The 19,737-nt window shown below is 42.7% G+C and overlaps 2 protein-coding genes across 2 annotated transcripts in view; one reads left to right on the top strand and one right to left on the bottom strand.

Annotated features, from left to right (window-relative positions):
• The window catches only part of il15ra (interleukin 15 receptor subunit alpha), a 31,406-nt gene extending 23,702 nt beyond the window's left edge, over positions 1-7,704 (bottom strand). Inside the window, exons 1-4 of the mRNA XM_034577667.1 lie at positions 7,318-7,704; positions 5,710-5,904; positions 2,320-2,367; positions 1,322-1,438 (exon numbers count right to left, since the gene is read on the bottom strand). Coding sequence (XP_034433558.1) covers positions 1,322-1,438; positions 2,320-2,367; positions 5,710-5,904; positions 7,318-7,396 — 439 coding nt within the window. The 5' untranslated portion in view covers positions 7,397-7,704. The remainder of the gene's footprint in view (positions 1-1,321; positions 1,439-2,319; positions 2,368-5,709; positions 5,905-7,317) is intronic.
• A 59-nt stretch (positions 7,705-7,763) lies between these two features.
• rbm17 (RNA binding motif protein 17) lies at positions 7,764-15,414 on the top strand. The gene is made up of 12 exons (XM_034577666.1): positions 7,764-8,213; positions 8,348-8,464; positions 8,711-8,877; positions 9,197-9,309; positions 9,795-9,845; positions 10,182-10,320; positions 10,511-10,662; positions 11,086-11,136; positions 12,295-12,371; positions 12,577-12,675; positions 12,757-12,829; positions 15,107-15,414. The coding sequence occupies exons 1-12, from the start codon at positions 8,091-8,093 to the stop codon at positions 15,208-15,210; spliced, it is 1,266 nt and encodes a 421-aa protein (XP_034433557.1). The 5' UTR covers positions 7,764-8,090; the 3' UTR covers positions 15,211-15,414.
• The last annotated feature ends 4,323 nt before the right edge of the window (positions 15,415-19,737 follow it).

Raw genomic sequence — 19,737 nt, forward strand, 5'->3', positions numbered from 1 at the left:
TCTATGACGCCGGTTCAGCTGGAACATTATTCATGGATATCGTTTCTTCATCTGTCGCCGGCCTGTCATTTCTTTGAGACTTCCTGAGGTATGAAGAAAATGATGATACAATTAAAACCCTAAGTGAACACACAGGATTTTAATGCAGAAATGTGAATCATACAAATTGTTCCACCTCAATTTTAGTTATTTCATGAAGCGAAAGAAAGTGTAGTGAGACATAATTCCACGTATATAATTCATTCCTAAATCCTTAATGTTCACATCATTACCTTCTATAACACACGTAGCTGATTCCGATTAAAGCACAGACAATCACCAGTGAAGCGCAGACAATCAGCGCTGTTGTTGTTGTGCCAAGTCCTGTAAAAGAAACAAAGGAAACTAAATGTAAAGCTATTTCCTCCCTGTATGCTTCATTACAGCATTTGCTTTATGTAGTGATCCCAAGCCTTTCATGTGTATCTCTTTAGCACTTAACTAACAAAATATGGGAAGATGACAAAACGACAGGAAGTAGATAAATCTTAGGAACATCAAAAATTATAATGAAACTTGGAGGAGGGGGGTCACTGAATGTCCTGATGTGTATTTATCCTTTAAAAGCATCATTTGCTCATTTACAAATATCACATACCAGGAGATACCAGGTGAAACTGGGTACTGTGACAGTGTTAAACTTACTGTGGTCAGTGTGGCCGGACAAGGGAGGACTATCCGTCCTGTTATTGGGAGGCTGGTTGGACGAGGCTGGTGTCGTCCGGTCTGTTGCTACGTTTTTAAGATGTGAAAGAAAGGATTTGTAAGATTTTCCTGTGGGTTCGATTATGCATTTACAGATCTGCATTGATTGATTTTAGAAATTCGTGGAAAGCCTTGCGGACGTCTCAAGATGTGATTTACACATTACTGCTGATTTCTCATGTAAACCTTTTTTATATTGATTAAAAAAGAAAACAAATTGTGATAATAGCTGCAGTAAAATACATCAACTCAGGGGTTTTAAAGATAATAAATAAGAGAATAAAAAATGTGTCATTTAAATATGACAGCCAACATTTGACTAAATGTGTCATTTTTAGGTCAACGGTGGTGTTTACAATAATTCCCTAGATGTAAATACAAGGTATATGTTTTCATCTTATATGTTGCAATACACAAAATATTGTTGGATACAAGAGTGAATCTTAATTCTTCGATGCAGCCTAGGAGTAATTTGCTGGAAATCCCCAAAATTGTCTGTGTGCGTGGGTTTGTGCGTGTGTGTGCGTGTGTGCGCGTGTGTGCGTGTGTGTGCGTGCGTGCGTGGTGAGCTCCTGACCCTGTGAGTGATCAACCTGCACACTAAGTGACGTTGGCTCGAGGCTGTTTTTCTCCAGAAGCCCTGTAGATGAGAAGCTTCCGCTCTTAGTCATCTGAAGGTTGGTGAAAGACGCTGCTGATGACGAGACAAGATTTATTTCTACTAATACAGCTGAGGGCATGACTGCATTACTCCTACTGCTGACACTACTACTAATATCTATGTTACTTCCCTGTTACTTCCTCTACCATCACTACTATTTATAAAACTACCGCTAAGTAACATGAAAAACGTATTGAGCCCCGACAGAAGAGTTGTGGGAAGTAAATTCAAAAAACAATGCACTAAAAGCAACACCTTTCACATTATGGTCATTTGACTCATCTATACCACTTTCAGGGATGCAGGGGGAGCTGGAGCCAATCCCAGCTGACATTGGTCCCCAGTGCATCACAGGCCCAACACACAGAGACATCGAGTCCATTTACAGGCTCCAACCAACCTTTTCTGTCTTGGGATTTTGGAAGGAAGCCGAAGTACCCGGAGAAAACCCACGCAAACACGGAACAGAGAACACGCAAACTCAACACAGAAAGCCCCTGGCCCAACCGGGATTCGAACCGGAAACCTTCATTCTGTGAGGTATCGTTGCATCGTGCTGCCTATGCTAACAAAAATGATCTCAAACAGACAGATGTAGAATTTTCTGCTCTTCACCTCCAACAGTTCAAGCAAATACAGAACTCACTGATGTTGTGATGTTGTTGAACCATCTGCAAACGCACACCATGATAAATTGCCTCACATGGCACATACTCAATCTTACTGTGCATATTGTTTGTTTAAATGCACGCTCTTCACACACAGACAAACACTGCACGGTTGAATACACACAATGAAGCTTCTTTAATAAGCAGTGCTTTTGCGCTTCAGTGATTAAAGCCAGGAAGTCATGTTGTGAAAGTTAAGACTTTCCACTATTTTCCACTTGATTCATGCAGACAGGGAGGACTCACTTGTTACTGGGCTCTTTGGTGGACGTGTTGTGGTTCTCCGGGGGTCGGCTAAAAAGAACAAATGAGAAGTTGGACATTTTTAACGATCAACTGCAACAAGAAACTATGACTAAGTTAGAAAAATAAATATATAAAACTGGAACTAGGTGCAAGACAGAGTATCAGGCAAGCTGTAAAAACGATGGATCGAATACTTGCCATGATTCTATCGTAGATTTCGCCTGATTACCTCACACTTGGCAATGCTCTCTCCAGGGTTAGGTGTATCATGATCCATCACTATACATAACCAAGCACTAGATATTACTCTACCCTGATGATATGTCGCTCCTTGTCCAGAATGCCCATCTATTTGTAGCAGCAGTGTTTCTAAGGGAGACAGGTCTTCAAGGGCCCATATTTTACACCTTTCTGGGATTTAATTTGAGGTATTGGTCCCCCTAATATGATATATCAGTGGTTTAAAGTCGAAAAAACTGCTGCAATGTGTATTTCCATGTCCTCTCTTCTGCCTCTCTCTGGAGCTGCGGACAGAACAGGCTGTTTTCGCCTGCCTCTTGAGCCCCTCCTCTGATTGGCTAACTGCACTTTGAGTGACATGCAACCAGGCCTATCACCGGTCTCATTCTGGCGCATTGACGATCTCTCTGGTAAACACAGCTGAAAGTCACATTATGTTCGGATACAGCTATAGAAGACCAGCCACATATTTACAGTCGGTTACAACAGGATGTTTCTTAACTGTAAGTTACACCGTCCTCATGTTTGTTCAAGTGTTAGCAGGACAGTCGGCCAATGTAGGAGTAAATGTTGCTGAACATGGCGACACGGCACGTCAGAAGAAATAAAGCGTAACCACTGGTCTCGAACAGTGACGTTCTTAGGAGGAATGTGCACGGACACATTCTCTTCCTTGCATCCCTCCACGCTGCAGTGTTTCTTCAGTGTTGTTGTTGTGGTTAGCCTGTGGTAGCTAACAAGCTGCTAGCTCAGCAACATGGAGGAGTGGTGGGTTCGGAGGCTGGACTGGTACCCGCTGGGTGGGGCTGAGGGAGGAGTTCGATTCTATGATGACACCATAAGGGTGAGGAAGTACTAAACGAGACGTTTCAATAACATATTTCTTAGAATGGACTGAGTGAAAAAGTCCGTGGAGTGACAGTTTTCATACTTTGAGGGTCCCCACTGACCCCCTTCCAGTCATTACAGATAGTAAAAGCCCAGAAAATGAATTTTACACAATATGGGCCCTTTAAAGGGGACATAGCATGCAAATTCCACTTTGTTAGTGCTTCTACAGGTTAATGTGGGTATCTGGCATGTCTACCAACCCAAAAACTCTGGGGAAAAAACACTTGCGCGTTTTGTTATAGTTCCTCTAAGTCAGAAACGTCATGCTTGAGCGACTCGATTGCGCTTCCTGGGTATTGTGTCGTAACAAGGAACTGGAAGTCTCCCTACATGGTCTTGGCCCACCCCCCCGTCCCCCCACACTCGTTACTTCCGGGTTTACACCGGAGGCAGCGAGGCTGCGAGGCAGCGCAGCGCCGTTCCCAAGCACGCAGCCGGGCTGTTCACACGGGACGAGCATTTCTCCGCTGGTCAGCCCGCGATTCACTCACATGTGGCATTTGTCTGGATCGTTGGGACTGGGAGGCTGCAGCAGCTGCTCGGGAGCGACCGCTCGCTCTCCCGTGCGTGAGCTGGAATTTGTGTCAGCGCCACACAGCCAACAGTGTGGAGGACTTCCGCAGTGTTCAGCACTACTGTAACCCCCGAACCCCGACATTCAACGGGTACAACAACAAGCGGAGAAAGCAGAATCGCGGGCTGACCTTATATATACAGTCTATGGGGCTGACCAGCGCGGAGAAATGCTCGTCCCGTGTGAACAGCCAGGCGGCTGCGCGCTTGAGAACGGCGCTGCGCTGCCTCGCAGCGGTCTTCCACACTGCCAGCTGTGTGGAAGACTTCCGCAGTGTTCAGCTCTACTGTACGCCGGGTTACAGTAGTTACGCCGGGTTACAGTAGTTACGCCGGGTTACAGTAGTTACGCCGGGGTACAGTAGTTACGCCGGGGTACACCGGACGCGGAAGCGCCGCTGCGAGGCAGCGCAGCGCCGTTCTCAAGCGCGCAGCCGCCTGGCTGTTCACACGGGACGAGCATTTCTCCGCTGGTCAGCCCCATAGACTGTATATATAAGGTCAGCCCGCGATTCTGCTTTCTCCGCTTGTTGTTGTACCCGTTGAATGTCGGGGTTCGGGGGTAAATGATGGTCTTCATAGCCCCCCCCCCACCTCTCTTTCTCTCTCTGTCTGTCTGCTTGTGTGCTTGTAGTGGATGGGCAGAGGGGGACATTTAATTATGTGATTGGGAAAATTAAAACTCCAGGACAACAAGGGGAATACAAAGTATGGGATGCATATTTGATAATTTATATCATATAAAAATATGTAATTTATATCGTTTAAAATCATGGGGGGAGAGGGGGGAGGGGGGAGCTGGCTCATTAGCATTTAAAGGAACAGGCACTCAAAACAGGTCACTCTGTGGAGGGCTGTTTTATATGATCCTTGTGGTATTTTGACCAAAGTATGTTACAGACATTTCATTAAGACCCCAAGGAACCATATCAACTTGTGGTAAAATGGGCATGCTATGTCCCCTTTAAGTCACAGTAGCTGTCCCCACTCAACAACATACACCTGTCGACTTCCTTCCCACTGCTACTGACAGGAGCATTTGTATTGCTTGTCGTTTGATTATTCAGATAAATTAATCGCATGTTTGACGGCTTGAACATACTCGAAAACTCACCAAACTTTGCGGGCGCGTCAGGCCTGATGAAAATGTAAGTATTCTGAAGTAATTCGGAATGGGCGTGGCTAAATGGCTCAACAGGGCCCCCTAAAACGCAGCAATTCCGTCTGGTTCAACCGATCTTCACCTACTGCAAAAGCAGGTAAGCTTCGTTTTACAGCTTTTATTCGACTTCCATTAATTTTTCACTGTGTGGTCTACACCTGGTGGCGTGAACCGTAATGCGTGATTAGTGGGCGTCGTCCAGCGCCGCTTGACGGAGGCAGGAAGTGACGTGTTTACCCTTCCCGCGATGCACAAAACGCACGCAACACGGATCCGTTTCGCCCCGGTCCCTGTGCGCCCTCCCCTGCGGCCGCAGCAGGTCCCGAGATGGCAAGTGCTCGGGCCCGCACAGTGCTGCTCCGGTTTTTTTTTTTTGCTCTTATGTTTAACATTTTGCTTATGTTATTAAACTTGAGGGAGATATACAGTATTACTTCATTCAAGGAGCAACCATCTCTGTGAAATCAGTTTGAATTCTAAGACTGGGCTTTTCAAATGAAAAGACAAACAATAATAAATCTTACGTATGCAGCGGAGCGTGGCCGTGGTCCACTTCGCAGCACTGTTACTCCCACTGCATTTGATGAGGTTCGATGTTCCCGCTTTCCTCAAGTAACCATCTATACACGTGTAGCGAAAAGAGTCTCGAGAACAGTTCTCGGGTGGAGGATCCGTCAGAGGCAGTACAGGGATCTCTGAACAAGAACAACTGCTTTTGTCTGGAAGAAAAACAAAAGGACAACATGGACGCACAGGTCAATGCAAAGACGGCTTCATATTACAGTGTTTTTTTCTTGTGAGTTAATTTGCAAAGGGGAAAAACTAGAAAACTTATATTGGTGGAATTTAGATGGATATTCAAACACAATGCAACTTATAGTTTTACAGTCACTCCAGAATCAGTTTTATAGCTCATGCATGAATTAATCAGTTACACATGAACTCTGGTGGATGGAGTAGATCTCACCTCTCACCTGCGAACACTGCACCATGTAGTTTGTAAGTGCTACAAGGTGTTTGTTCAAAAAGCTTATAGGCCAGAGTTTTTTCTGTAAATCCATGGGGTGAATGTGAATCTAAAAGTTCAATATCTGTTTATACACTAAATAAAAAATCTATCATAGATTAAATGGGCCTGACTATGCAATTCCTTGGCCCTCTGGTACCTAGTCTTAATAACTTCAATTGTAAAAGAAGCACAAGTCACAGCCAAGATAGATAGAAATGAAACAGATATAAAGATATGAAAATATATTATATACAGTATATTACACGCGAGTACATTTGTTTAGATATTTTGATCATTGTGTTCCATGTATTTTATCGAGTTAGTCTTGACTGGGTGTCACTTTTAATGTTGAGGTGTAAAAAATGACTAATGCTGCAAACTAAATATGTTCTACTTTTAACTCTAAACTTTAACATAGATAAATAAATGAAAATATAACTCTTGAAAGTTTAGTGTCTCTTTATACAGTTTGAGTGATTTCCTGTCAAAATACAAGATCTACCATAGACTCTCTCTTCAATTCCTTGACCCTCTTCCCAGGTAAGTTGTCTTTATTAAAATGTACGACATAAATAAAGTAGATTACACATGCGAACATTAATCTTGTTATTTTATTTTTTATTTTTGTTCTGTGTCTTGTTAGAGACTTGACTGCGTTTCATTTTAAATATTGAGCTGTGTAAAATGACACTTTTCTCTCTTTAACTCTAAAGGCAAGAATAAATAAACATAAACAAAAATTAAAATGAAAATGATACACAGAAAACATTCAAAAAGTGAATGGCGCAATACTGAATCTGAAACTATCTGTTTAAGGTTTGAGTAATTTCCTATCAAAATATAAAATCTACCATAGATTAAATGGGCCTGACTCTCCTCCGGATATCACTTAATACATATAACACGGGCATACATTTATTGTCATGTTTTTATTATTGTGTTATGTATTATATAGAAAAATATAGACAAATAATAAATGAAAATAATGCACGCGGAACACATGTCAGACAGCATGTCATTCCTTGTCGTTATGTTTGAATATGCTGAGTTTGAGCTGAACAGCGCAGTGAACACTCACAGTCAAATTGCCAGTTTGTCAAAGGGAGTTCTGAACGGTGCTTACCGGCGGAGGAGCAGCGCGCAGCCCCGAGCAGACACACGATCACAGCGCGCACAGAGAGAGACAGTGAACCCGGATCCATCTGGAGAACCACTGACCTCTCACTGCATCGTGTCCAGCAGGTAAACTGGCCCCGGTACAGACCATCCTCAATGACAATAAAACTTCCACCCCGCCGTCACTTTCACTTTCGACCCGCCACTCCTCCGCGGCAGCCACATGACGCCTGCCGGAGGACATGTTAATAGTTATTCAACAATCACGCCCTCACGCTGGACTACAAATCATTTATTTGTCTATCTAAGTCTATTAAACACGTTCATTCTCTGCACGTGACACGTTATTTGGCAGCTCAACACTTCCGGACATTCATTGTTTACGTTCACAAGAGAAGGTGCGCGACGGTGGAGACGGGTGAAGTCCCCCAAGCCGCCAGGTGGCGCAGGAGCAGGACGTGTTCGCAGTTGTCGTTGACTGTCGCGCTTCACTTCTTGTTGTTGTGCCGCAGCCTCTTGTCACGTTCAGCGAGGAGCTACATCTAAACTGCACCATCACCTTTATTTAGTGATACTCACTCATCTTTTAGTCAATGTCCTGATATTTCCAACACCGGTGGGTTCAAACGTGAACTGTGGTTTGTTTTTGGGGGTTTAATAATTCGTTTTAAGGCGTTTAGTTATTGCTAAGTAGCTGTGTTAGCATTAGCTGGCGTTAGCTGAGGGTTAGCTAGTTATTAAAGAACGGTGTGTGGTGAACAAGAGCTTTGACCGGCAGCTATGTCGCTGTATGATGATCTCGGCGTGGGGGCCAGTGACACCAAGACCGAAGGGTGGTCCAAGAATTTCAAGCTGCTTCAGTCCCAGCTGAAGGTGAAGAAGGCGGCTCTGACCCAGGCTAAGGTAGGCACACAGTACACAGGTATTACAGCACTGGCCCTGGTGAAGATAGTGGGCGTTGTACACACAACAACAAGAACAAACAACCCAAATGTCTGTGTTTTCACTGTTTTTGTTGTGTTTGTGTCTGTTTGTAGACGCAGAGAATGAAGCAGACCACTGTCTTGGCTCCTGTTATTGACCTAAAGAGAGGAGGCTCCAGTGATGAGCGACAGATCATAGATACCCCTCCACACGCTGCCGCTGGACTCAAGGTCAGTCTCCACCAGTGAACCAGCAAACCAGAGTGTCAGCACTCCTGATGCTGCTCTGGCTTGATGTTCTTGTGGTGTGTTTCCACTCAATCTTATGTGTAATGTTAGACCCTTTTCAGACCTGGTATTAACATCGTGAGAGATCCGATCACAAGTGGTCATCTCTCAGTTTGTCTGCCAAAATAAGAGTTTATAAATCCACATCACGATATTGGAGTGTCCATAATGGGTTTGTGCTTGCTTCAGGACACTGTGCCTAGTGGTTTCTCCTCGGGCGACGCGCTGATCCCGTTGGCGGACGAGTATGACCCGATGTTCCCCAACGACTATGAGAAGGTGGTGAAGCGACACAGAGAAGAACGACAGCGGCTGAGGGAGCAGGAGCGGCAGAAGGAAATTGAGGAGAGAGAAAAGTACTGCCATGCTTGTTTAACTTGACCAAACAGTGATTGAAAACAAGAGCTGGGATTAAACAGGAGAGTAATAATGTTGGAGGCAAAAGAGACAAAGTAGCACATAACATACTGCAATGAATCTACCCTTCCACTTACAGAATAATTGGCAATCAGTTGATTCTTCTACGTTTCACATCTATTGCTATTTGGGCTCTTTTGAGGAATCTTGATGTATCTGTAACTCAGTAAATGTTGTAGAATTGGGTTATTTCTCGTTTACTAAAAAACTAAAGAATCACATGACTCCTGTTTGAATCTGAGACTTGGTGTTTTACAGGAAAAGGAAAGACAGGCACGATGGAGTAGCTCCAACCGGTTTCTCTCGTTTCCCGGCAACAGAGGAAGACTCAGACGAGGATGACGAGTATGAGAAAGAGCGCCAAAAACGAAGTGAGTATTTCCCACTGCTTGGCAGAAAGTCATTGTCATTACTGTTACACAGTGATTGAGTGGACGTTATTGAGCTGTCTTTAAGTTTGAAAGCTTAAAGTCAAAACAGATCCTTAAAAACTGATCTGTAATCAATCAATATTAGAAAGTCATGCCATGGTCTGAATGTCGGCCTTGTCCGGAACATTTTTCTTCTTCTGACTTGAAACCAAAGAGTCACTTTTAGGAACTGACATTTTTTTTTTCATTGTTATGTGTGAGGAATTTCTGCTTATGTTGCGTCTGGAATTATCATTTTGGTCACAGATCGCACCACATGAGTGATATATGGGATTCAAAGTGGGAAATGAAACTATCTGGACACTTGGCCATCACTGACAATACAGTTGCATTTTTAGGTCTTTATCACAGTCATTGTGTTTCAGCCAAAATGAAAACTAAACTTATGTCTCCTCTTTCTCTCTCTGTCTACTTGTTTCTCTCAGCTTTGGGTGGAGCAGCCATCGCTCCTCCTTCATCACTTATGGACAGAGACGGTAGGTCTGATTATCCATCAGGTGAAACTGTAGCTGAATGAATACACAGTTATAATGTCTCAGTAATAGAAAACCCAGACTCATTTAAAGAAAAATAAACAAACATCAGGAATCAACAAGGACATGAACAGGAACATGATTTATGCACAAGTGATAGATGACCCATGAAGCCCTGTATTAGAATAAGGGTTAGGGTTACCTTTTTCCTATGTCTATTAATAGTTATCCACCTAAAGTGTACGTATTTTAGGCAAGCTGGCAACAAAAATGTAAGACAAACTAGACCCACATCTTAGTGCAGCACTACAAGTGATTGTGTTTCTTTTATGTGTTCAGGCTCCTCTTCATTCTCCTACGAGGATGAAGGTCGTCCTGCCAGAGGATCGAAGGCCGCAATTCCTCCACCTATGTATGAGGACTCAGAGCGACCACGTTCACCGCCCGGACCAACCAGCTCCTTCTTGGCCAACATGGGGTGGGTGGGGGACACACACACACACACACAGACACACAGACCAGACATTTGTATTGTAACGAAAAAGATGATTTGTATCTAGTTTCTTTTCATATGCAACATTTTGTTGAAATCTGATATGGTGAATTACAAAGCATGGACAATCAGCTTTTATGTTGATGGAAGTTTTTCTCCCTGCGTGTTCCCACAGAGGTACGGTGGCCCATAAGATCATGCAGAAGTACGGCTTCAAAGAAGGCCAAGGCCTGGGGAAGCATGAGCAGGGCCTCAGCACGGCGCTGTCTGTGGAGAAGACCAGCAAGAGAGGCGGAAAGATCATCATAGGCGATGCTGCAGAAAAACGTAAAGACACTCTATTTTTTCTTTTTTTCTGTTAATAGTATCCACATGATTAATGCTTTCTTGGTCCACTTTGTCTTTTTCAATTTGCTTGCTTTCAAGTCTCGTTTCCGTGCCAACGGCATGAAAGCTGACCTAGGCTTGTGACTCATTCTGTTTAATCTGTATTGACTTTAAGTTACAACATATGCATTTGATTTCACGAGTGATCTTTTATGTGTATTTTTGCTCTACACTCATCATTGAACATCGTAATGTCAGGTTTGCATCATTTGGTTAAATTACTGTGACCTTGTTTTCATATGTTTATACTTTTTTCATTCTGTGTAACGTGTGTGTGCGATTGTTTGTGTTGCCTATGTTTGTTTGTTGGTGTGTGTGTGTGTGTGTGTGTGTGTGTGTGTGTGTGTGTGTGTGATTGAGCAGCAGGGTCCAGTCTGTCAAGTGTTGCTGAGACTTCAGTCGGAGGCTTTTCAGGTTGGCCTCATCTACATTTTCCTATGTCCCCTTACTTAGAAGTGTGTGTGTTGCATTTGCTTAACTATTAAAACTCCCTGTAACCAGACATAAAGCATAGGTGTTTAGCAAACATTGCATTCCTACAGGCATGGTGTATTAAGAGTTTTGCATGGGTTTTCTGTTGGATGTGTGTGTTAGTGATATCCACACTTCCTTTTTTTTTAATGCCGCTGTCTGTTCTCATGATGTAGCTTTGGCTTCTTTGTCATCTACTTTGAATGTGACCTTTATTTATTACAAAAGCTGCAAACTGAAAGTCCTTCTCCTTTCCTTCTCTAACACCTCTGCTTCGGATTCAGACCTGCCTGTATCTGTCTTTTATTAACCCATTCTCCCAACTCCTCCAATGATGAAATTGGGCTTAAATGGGTTAAAGTTATAGTTTTGGGAAACTAATTATACATTTTGGGAAATTCACTTTCTGAGGAAGAGTTGGATGAGAAGATTGATACCCCCCCCACATATCTGACTATTGAATTTAAAGTCTGATGTCAGCCTGGCATAAAGACTGACAAAACAAGAGAAAAAAGATGCAATAACATGAGTGAGATTTTAGACATTTTGTGACCTGGAACTAACAACCTGGTGTGTAAATATGTGAAAAAGACATAAATATCATTCTTAATGCTACATCTGAGTAGTTGTTTCCTATTGCTTCGCTCTGAAAACATTGACTGCTTTTGGCCACTAGATGTCAGACGTATTGCTGCTTTATTTCAGCTAAACTGTTCCACCAGCTTTTATCGGTATCAGAGACTTGCAGAAAATGTTCAGTATGCTGCTGCATATACAGTATAAATACTGTTTATCTGTATATGTCAGTGTTCCGTTGAGCAAGGCAGTTTTCCTTCCTGCTGCATGGTCACTTATCCAGCAATACTAACAATTGAACGATTGCACAGGTGACCCACTTAGACCAGGTTCTCAGCAACATGTATAACATAATGAAAAATTCAATACGTATTCGATCAAGCTCGATCAAGTCTTGAACAATACAACATGATACAATTTGTTATTGCACACACTCAGATGCTTCATCCAGCCTTCCAGCAGCATGTGAAAATTCTTTTGAGGGGAAAAGAAACGTTAACTTTGTGTCTGTTTCCCTCCAACTAGCGGATCCTTCCAAGAAGTCAGATGCAAACCCGCTCACAGAGATCCTCAAAAACCCAACCAAAGTGGTTCTGCTGAGGGTATGTGTGTCTCTGTGTGTATTACAAAATCATAAAATAATGGTGAAAATAGAGTAAAAGTGAACCAATCAGAGGACCGTCAAAAGGAGACAGTAGAAAACCTTGTGGGAAGAACGCGCGGCTAGTTTGGTTTTTCAGATTTCAAGATCACATTTCATCATCTTCCGTTGTCCCATGTCAATAAGCCTTGTTGTTTGTCTTACAGAACATGGTGGGCCGAGGAGAAGTGGATGAAGACCTGGAGGGAGAGACGAAAGAAGAGTGCGAGAAATACGGCAAAGTGGTCAAATGTGTCATATTCGAGGTGAGGGAAGCAAATCACAGGGCTTGATTTGATGTTTAGTGATCAGACAGAGCAATGACAAAAACACAATTTCCTTCTCAGATTGCGGAGGTTACTGATGATGAAGCTGTCAGGATATTTCTGGAGTTTGAGAGGGTGGAGTCTGCCATCAAAGGTCAGTGCTTTCTTGTGGTTTTCGTGCACAACTTTGAACGAGGCCTCTCCTGCTCATTTGACCTCTTGTAAAGCCTGAACACATCAGAAGAAATAATGGACATGGGTCCTTGGGAACTTGTTGTCACACATAGTCACTGAGAAGGGTCATGTGTGTACAATGTTTCATGATTTGGAGATCAACTTTATGTAATTGCATCATTTTGGTCCTATCATTGTATAACTGCTCCAGTAATGTGGGTGGAAGTGTGTCCCATTCTAAATGAGTTGTCCCAGATCAGAAACAAGGTGAGACTCTGCTCCCTGTGGTGTTATATCACATGTGGCCCAGCAACCCATCCGTCTCCCTGCGTCACCGGCAGAACCGCGCTTACATCACAGCCCCGAGAAAGCGGGACACGCACTCAAAGAACGATTACGCGGGCCACAGTCATAAAGAATTATACGGAGGTGTCACGCTGCACGGTCGGTTTCTATAGATGATGATGATTTTATCGCCACGAAGGAGCTTTTACCTTGGACTATTGCCATTGCTTCCCAATCTACCATGTAGAGGTCAAAGGTGATGGGCACACAGTGACAGGTTGGAGATGATCTCTTTGCCCAAAGATCAGCAGTACATCCTGACAACACAAGTCCAACTGATCCTGGTTTCTTTCTGTGACTGAAGCTACTTTCAGACATGCACTGTGTGTTTGTATTAGAGATGCACGGATTCGGCTCTGACGTCGTCCTCATCCACACGTATGCTTGACTCATCAACCCATCACCCAACCGAAGGAATTATTTTCGGAAATTCAGAAACCCGCTCCCGCATGAACATTCTAAGAATAAAATAGCTTCCACTGTGCCAGGATTTAGGCGACTTCGCTCTGATGACTCTTCCAATTGGCGTATTTCACCCACGTGCTATTATTCAGAAGTGTTCATTTATGACGACCCTACCCACCCGACCTGCGGATCAACTGCGAGTCCGCGGGTATAACTGCAATCTGGGCATCACAAGTGTGAATGTGTATATATATATTAATGTATGTGCTCATGTGTGTATTGCTAATATATTCAGTTATAGATATTAATCATATAAAACCGCTGTATCTAGTTGGCTCAGTCTGAAGAACAGCATGTAGCTTGAATCACCACCGGTGGAGGACTCACTGAAAAAACAAGTGAGGTGTTTATCTACTACACTTTTCAAAGAAGTGAAGTCAGAGCCTCGCTCCGTCTAATCACTGCAACCCACACGTTGTTTGGTACAGTGTGGGCACACAGGAATTGAAGGTGCTGCGGGACAATGTGCTGACTGTTGGAAATCCTGTCCTGTCCTTCAAGGACAGTGGATCGGACCCATTACTGGATTGAGGCACAGAAACAATATGAGATTGTCCATTTCATTGATAAGGTGAACACTGTCACACAGGACAGGATGAACGCTGTGTGTCTCAGTTGTCCTTAATTGGAAGGTTACCTCTGTGTGTGTGTGTGTGTGTGTGTGTGTGTGTGTGTGTGTGTGTGTGTGTGTGTGTGTGTGTGTGTGTGTGTGTGTGTGTGTGTGTGTGTGTGTGTGTGTGTGTGTAAGAGAACTAGTTCTACAGAACAGCGTTCACTGTACGTTGCCTCTTTAGCCGTAAACACTTCAGAGAAACCACGCTGATGTCATATTCTACCTTATTATCTCAGAATAGCTCCGTCTTGGCCCATCATGACTCACATTAAGGAACTGTGGCTGCATCACACGGGAGCTTTTCACAACAGTTTATTCGACACATCAAAACATTTCTTCTCATGAGAACAGATATGAGCCTGTTCTTTGAGATTAAAGGGAAAAATACACCTTAGAACAAGTGAACCATGAAAAAAGGTTGTGTGTTTGGTGTCTTTATGTTCTATTTTTGGATATCTGATGTGCCATCATATATCGACACATATTTTCATCAACGACATATATGCTAATAGTAATGAATGAGGTAAATAGCAGGTGCTTCTCTGTGCAGCTGCCCTTTTTCTCGAGCACAACATGTGGATACATATGGATTCAGAGAATTGTCTTTTAGCAATAAACACACACACACACTCTTCTCGATTTCCTTACACTCTCCTTTGAACACATGCATATCAAAGCCCCTTGGCAGAATCTTGTCATCCTGGGACACTGCAGAGTATCTGAATGCGTATTCGGTTTCTGTAACATCACAGCACTAATCCTGTTTGTCCATGTCCATGTATTTTGGTACAAACTGACCCTACATGTGTCTCTCTCTCTCTCTCTCCTGTGCAGCTGTGGTTGATCTTAATGGACGTTACTTCGGCGGGCGAGTCGTCAAGGCCTGCTTCTACAATCTAGACAAGTTTCGGGTTTTGGATCTCGGGGAGCAGTTCTGATGTCTCCATGGGAAGCTACACATACACCAACAGACTATGAACACACCTCCTCTTCCTCGCTTGTACATAAACATTTTTTTTATATTTTCTGATCGGCAGTGAAGTTTCTGAATGTAGCGACACCAACTTGTGGAGTTTTACTTTTCTTTTTTCCTGTCATGAAAGATAACCTTTATGTTGACAAAATAAAAGGTCTAAATAATGTCAAGTTTACTGTTTTCTTTGTTTATTTATCAGTATTCCATTTAGATGTACATTTTTTTACACGTATATCCTGTATCATTAGTGTCTATACCGAATTATTTGCTGAAATTCAGTATTACAATTGAGTCTCCTAATGCCAACTACCTTGTTTTTCAGCTTCAAAATGTTAAATAGTTCATACTTGTCAAATCCTGAATCAAACCTGACACATCATATCCTCACATCCTGTTTTGGATGAGCACATGATATCCAAGCCTAGTTTCCCTTTTATGAAATTTTGTCTGACATAACACAGGCGCCACAGTAGTGTTAACACATCCCCAGGGCCCTGTGGTCCTAACTTAGCCCTGATGGATTGTGGGAAGGGGACTGGGACGGTGAACGCCGCCCCAGCCTCATTCAGAACTTATGTAAGTGAACCGAAAGAGGCCCCTGGAGGCTCCTGTGGAAAACGTCAGCAGGTGTCCCGGCGGAGCAGGTTTTAATTCAGATCAGGGAAACGGGTTGCAGAGAGAATGAGACCCATTTGAAAGATTTCATTCTGTAATTTACTTCGCAGGGCGGCCGGGGGTCAAAGGTCGAGGGAATATGAGCTAACAGGCATAAAAACAGCTGTTTGACCAGCTGTGGAAAGACTAAAGAATCATCCTGTTATTAAAGGTTCTCAATGTTTCTTCGTACTACTGTAAACACTTCTGTAAAAAGAACCTGACGAAGTTACAGCCATAAGTAACATTTTCTCAGAGGAACGCATCTCATCTTTCTTTTACTGTTTTATTAAGTTTTACAGCACAATTTGTAGTTCAAAGCTTGAGTTTCAAAAGCTGAAAATACAAAATAGAGGTCACAGATGCAGAGATAAAATGCTTTATGTGCTTTTGAATCAAGTACGAAACTTAAAGAGCTGATTAAAAGAAAATGTGTCAACGTCCTGTGTCCATGCTGCAGTTCAGGGTCAGCAGCTGGTTTGTGGGGGCTACAGTCTGTCCTATAGCATCACTGTGTGTGTGTGAGAGAACCAGGCGTGAGGCTAGTGGTGGGAGCGTGTCCTGAACGTGCACAACACTGCAATGGTGGGATTGGCTGTCAGTGGCCATTAAACACTGACCTACATACCAGCAGGTGTGACATGAGATGAGGCTTAAAGTGGCTGAGGGTCAGCGTGTGTAAGGGGAAGTCGACCTGGATAAATTGTGTCCACTGTCCTCTGACGGCAACACGCCAAGGAAAAATTCCCGTACATTCTGTATCGGTAGCTCCATTTGGATTAGCATCTATGTATAACACAAAACATTCTCACTGGCTTTAGCCTTACTGGGAAGTGAAAGAACGCAATAATCTTATCGTCTGAAAACCCAGAAACTGCATCCGTGTTCCCAAACTTTATCTTTCAAGTGTTTCACAATCAGAACAAACAAAAGACACAAACCCAGTTCAGTTTCACAACCACACTTTGTCTCACTTCACACTGGGACACTGACACCTATGAGACCTTCAGTGGGAGAGGTCACAACCTGACCTTGTCCAAGTTCAAACTTTTGTTGTACTCAGGAAAGTGCAACATAAACATCACAGCCTTGCTCATGTGAGTTAACAGGAACAAGTTTGTCACTCTGATGAATAAACCCTGCTCAGTAAACCGGAAATGGGTTTTGGAGATGAGGTTGGCGAGAGTTCAGAGTGTTTTCAAAGTGCAAGTCCAGACTAAGGCAACCAAGGAATTTCACTGTGAAAAAAAAAGATTAATCACTGCAAGTCCTTACATTGTACTAATTACTACATTACTCCTATAGACAGAAGAATATTCAAGTCACCAGTAGTTCATTTGTAAATCTGTAAAAAGTACTTTTTGAATAGAAGTCACAAAATGCTTCCCAGAACAATCAATTTTTAAAAAAAAAGGTCAGTGGAGAGAGTAATGAGGATCATTGAATTTTAAGCCACTTAAGCAAGTAAGAGATTGATTTTATTGGAATTGATTGACTGTCAGAAAGCTGTTTATGTTTGTGTGTTTTCATCTCCTAAATGTCGGCTGGTGTCGTTTCGTTCACGCTGAAACTGCAAAACAGATGGTGATCTTATTTTAATCTGATCACTGATTAACATTTCCTTGTAGTAATCTAATGGGTGAAATGAGAAATCATAACTCACCTTTATGAGTATGAGGAAGCGGAGTGAGGTGATGTGAGGCTCTGCACGTTCCCTCAAGCTGTAAAATTTCAACATGTGCGGGTATGAAGAAAGGTTATTGTGTGTCCTGATTTCACATGACCCAAATACAGTGCCTTGCATAAGTATTCACCCCCTTTGGACTTTTCTACATTTTGTCATGGTATAACCACAGATTAAAATTTATTTCATCGTGAGTTTATGTAATGGACCAACACAAAATAGTGCATCATTTGGAAGTGGGGGGAAATATTACATGGATTTCACAATTATTTACAAATAAAAATCTGAAAAGTGTTGAGTGCATATGTATTCACCCCCTTTACTGTGAAACCCCTAACAAAGATCTGGTGCGACCAATTGCATTCACAAGTCACATTTGCAAGTCACATAATTAGTAAATAGGGTCCACCTGTCTGCAATTCAATCTCAGTATAAATACACCTGTTCTGTGACGGACTCAGAGTTTGTTGGAGATCATTACTGAACAAACAGCATCATGAAGACCAAGGAGCTCACCAAACAGGTCAGGGATAAAGTTGTGGAGAAATATGAAGCAGGGTTAGGTTATAAAAAAATATCCAGAGCTTTGAACATCTCTCTGAGCACCATAAAATCCATCATAAGAAAATGGAAAGAATATGGCACAACCGCAAACCTACCAAGAGGAGGCCGTCCACCCAAACTGAAGAGTCGGACAAGGAGAAAATTAATCAGAGAAGCAACCAGGAGGCCCATGGTTACTCTGGAGGAGTTGCAGAGATCCACAGCTGAGGTGGGAGAATCTGTCCACAGGACAACTATTAGTCGTCTACTCCACAAATCTGGCCTTTATGGAAGAGTGGCAAGAAGAAAGCCATTGTTGAAAGGGATCCATAAAAAATCCCGTTTGGAGTTTGCCAGAAGCCATGTGGGAGACACAGCAAACATGTGGAAGAAGGTGCTCTGGTCAGATGAGACCAAAATTGAACTTTTTGGCCTCAATGCAAAACGCTATGTGTGGCGAAAACCCAACACTGCCCATCACCCTGAGCACACCATCCCAACAGTGAAATATGGTGGTGGTAGCATCATGCTGTGGGGATGTTTCTCTTCAGCAGGTACAGGGAAACTGGTCAGAATACAGGGAAAGATGGATGGAGCCAAATACAGGGAAATCCTTGAAGAAAATCTGATGCAGTCTGCAAAAGACTTGAGACTGGGGCGGAGGTTCATCTTCCAGCAGGACAATGACCCTAAACATACAGCCAGAGCTACAAAGGAATGGTTTGGATTAAAGAATGTTAATGTCTTAAAATGGCCCAGTCAAAGCCCAGACCTCAATCCAATAGATAATCTATGGCAAGACTTGAAGATTGCGGTTCACAGACGGTCTCCATCCAATCTGACTGAGCTTCATCTTTTTTGCCAAGAAGAATGGACAAACCTTTCCATCTCTAGATGTGCAAAGCTGGTAGAGACATACCCCAAAAGACTTGCAGCTGTAATTGCAGCGAAAGGGGGTTCTACCAAGTATTGACACAGGGGGGTGAATACTTATGCACCCAACAGATGTCAACTTTTTTGTTCTCATTATTGTTTGTGTCACAATAAAATTTATTTTGCACCTCCAAAGTACTATGCATGTTTTGTTGATCAAACGGGAAAAAGTTTATTTAAGTCTATTTGAATTCCAGTTAGTAACAGTACATAATGGGAAAAAGTCCAAGGGGGGTGAATACTTATGCAAGGCACTGTATATGATGTCAGACTGAAGTGCTCAATCACAGTTAACAGCCACATCATGATTATCATTGTCTTGTTGAAAAAAATAAAAATATATATTTAATATTGACATTACAAATGACCACCACTTCTATTAAACTGCATATACCCACTGCTACCTAAAAACAGATATACCAAATTTGGATAACATGTGCATCAGCATAAGGAAGTGTTAAGTAATAACAGATGTATACAAAATAAATAGTTACAATAGGACTGAGATAAAAAACAACATCAAAAGTTCTGTATATATCGATATATATATTTCTTATGCATTGTCCAGCACAGTGAGACGTTATAAACACGAAATTTATCGACCTCAGATTTGTAAAATGTTTGTCATTCTCTGCTCGAAAAGATGAGTTTAAAACCACAACACTCACGCAGGAG

The sequence above is a fragment of the Hippoglossus hippoglossus genome, chromosome 23 (assembly GCF_009819705.1).
Source record: "Hippoglossus hippoglossus isolate fHipHip1 chromosome 23, fHipHip1.pri, whole genome shotgun sequence".
Classification (NCBI taxonomy): domain Eukaryota; kingdom Metazoa; phylum Chordata; class Actinopteri; order Pleuronectiformes; family Pleuronectidae; genus Hippoglossus; species Hippoglossus hippoglossus.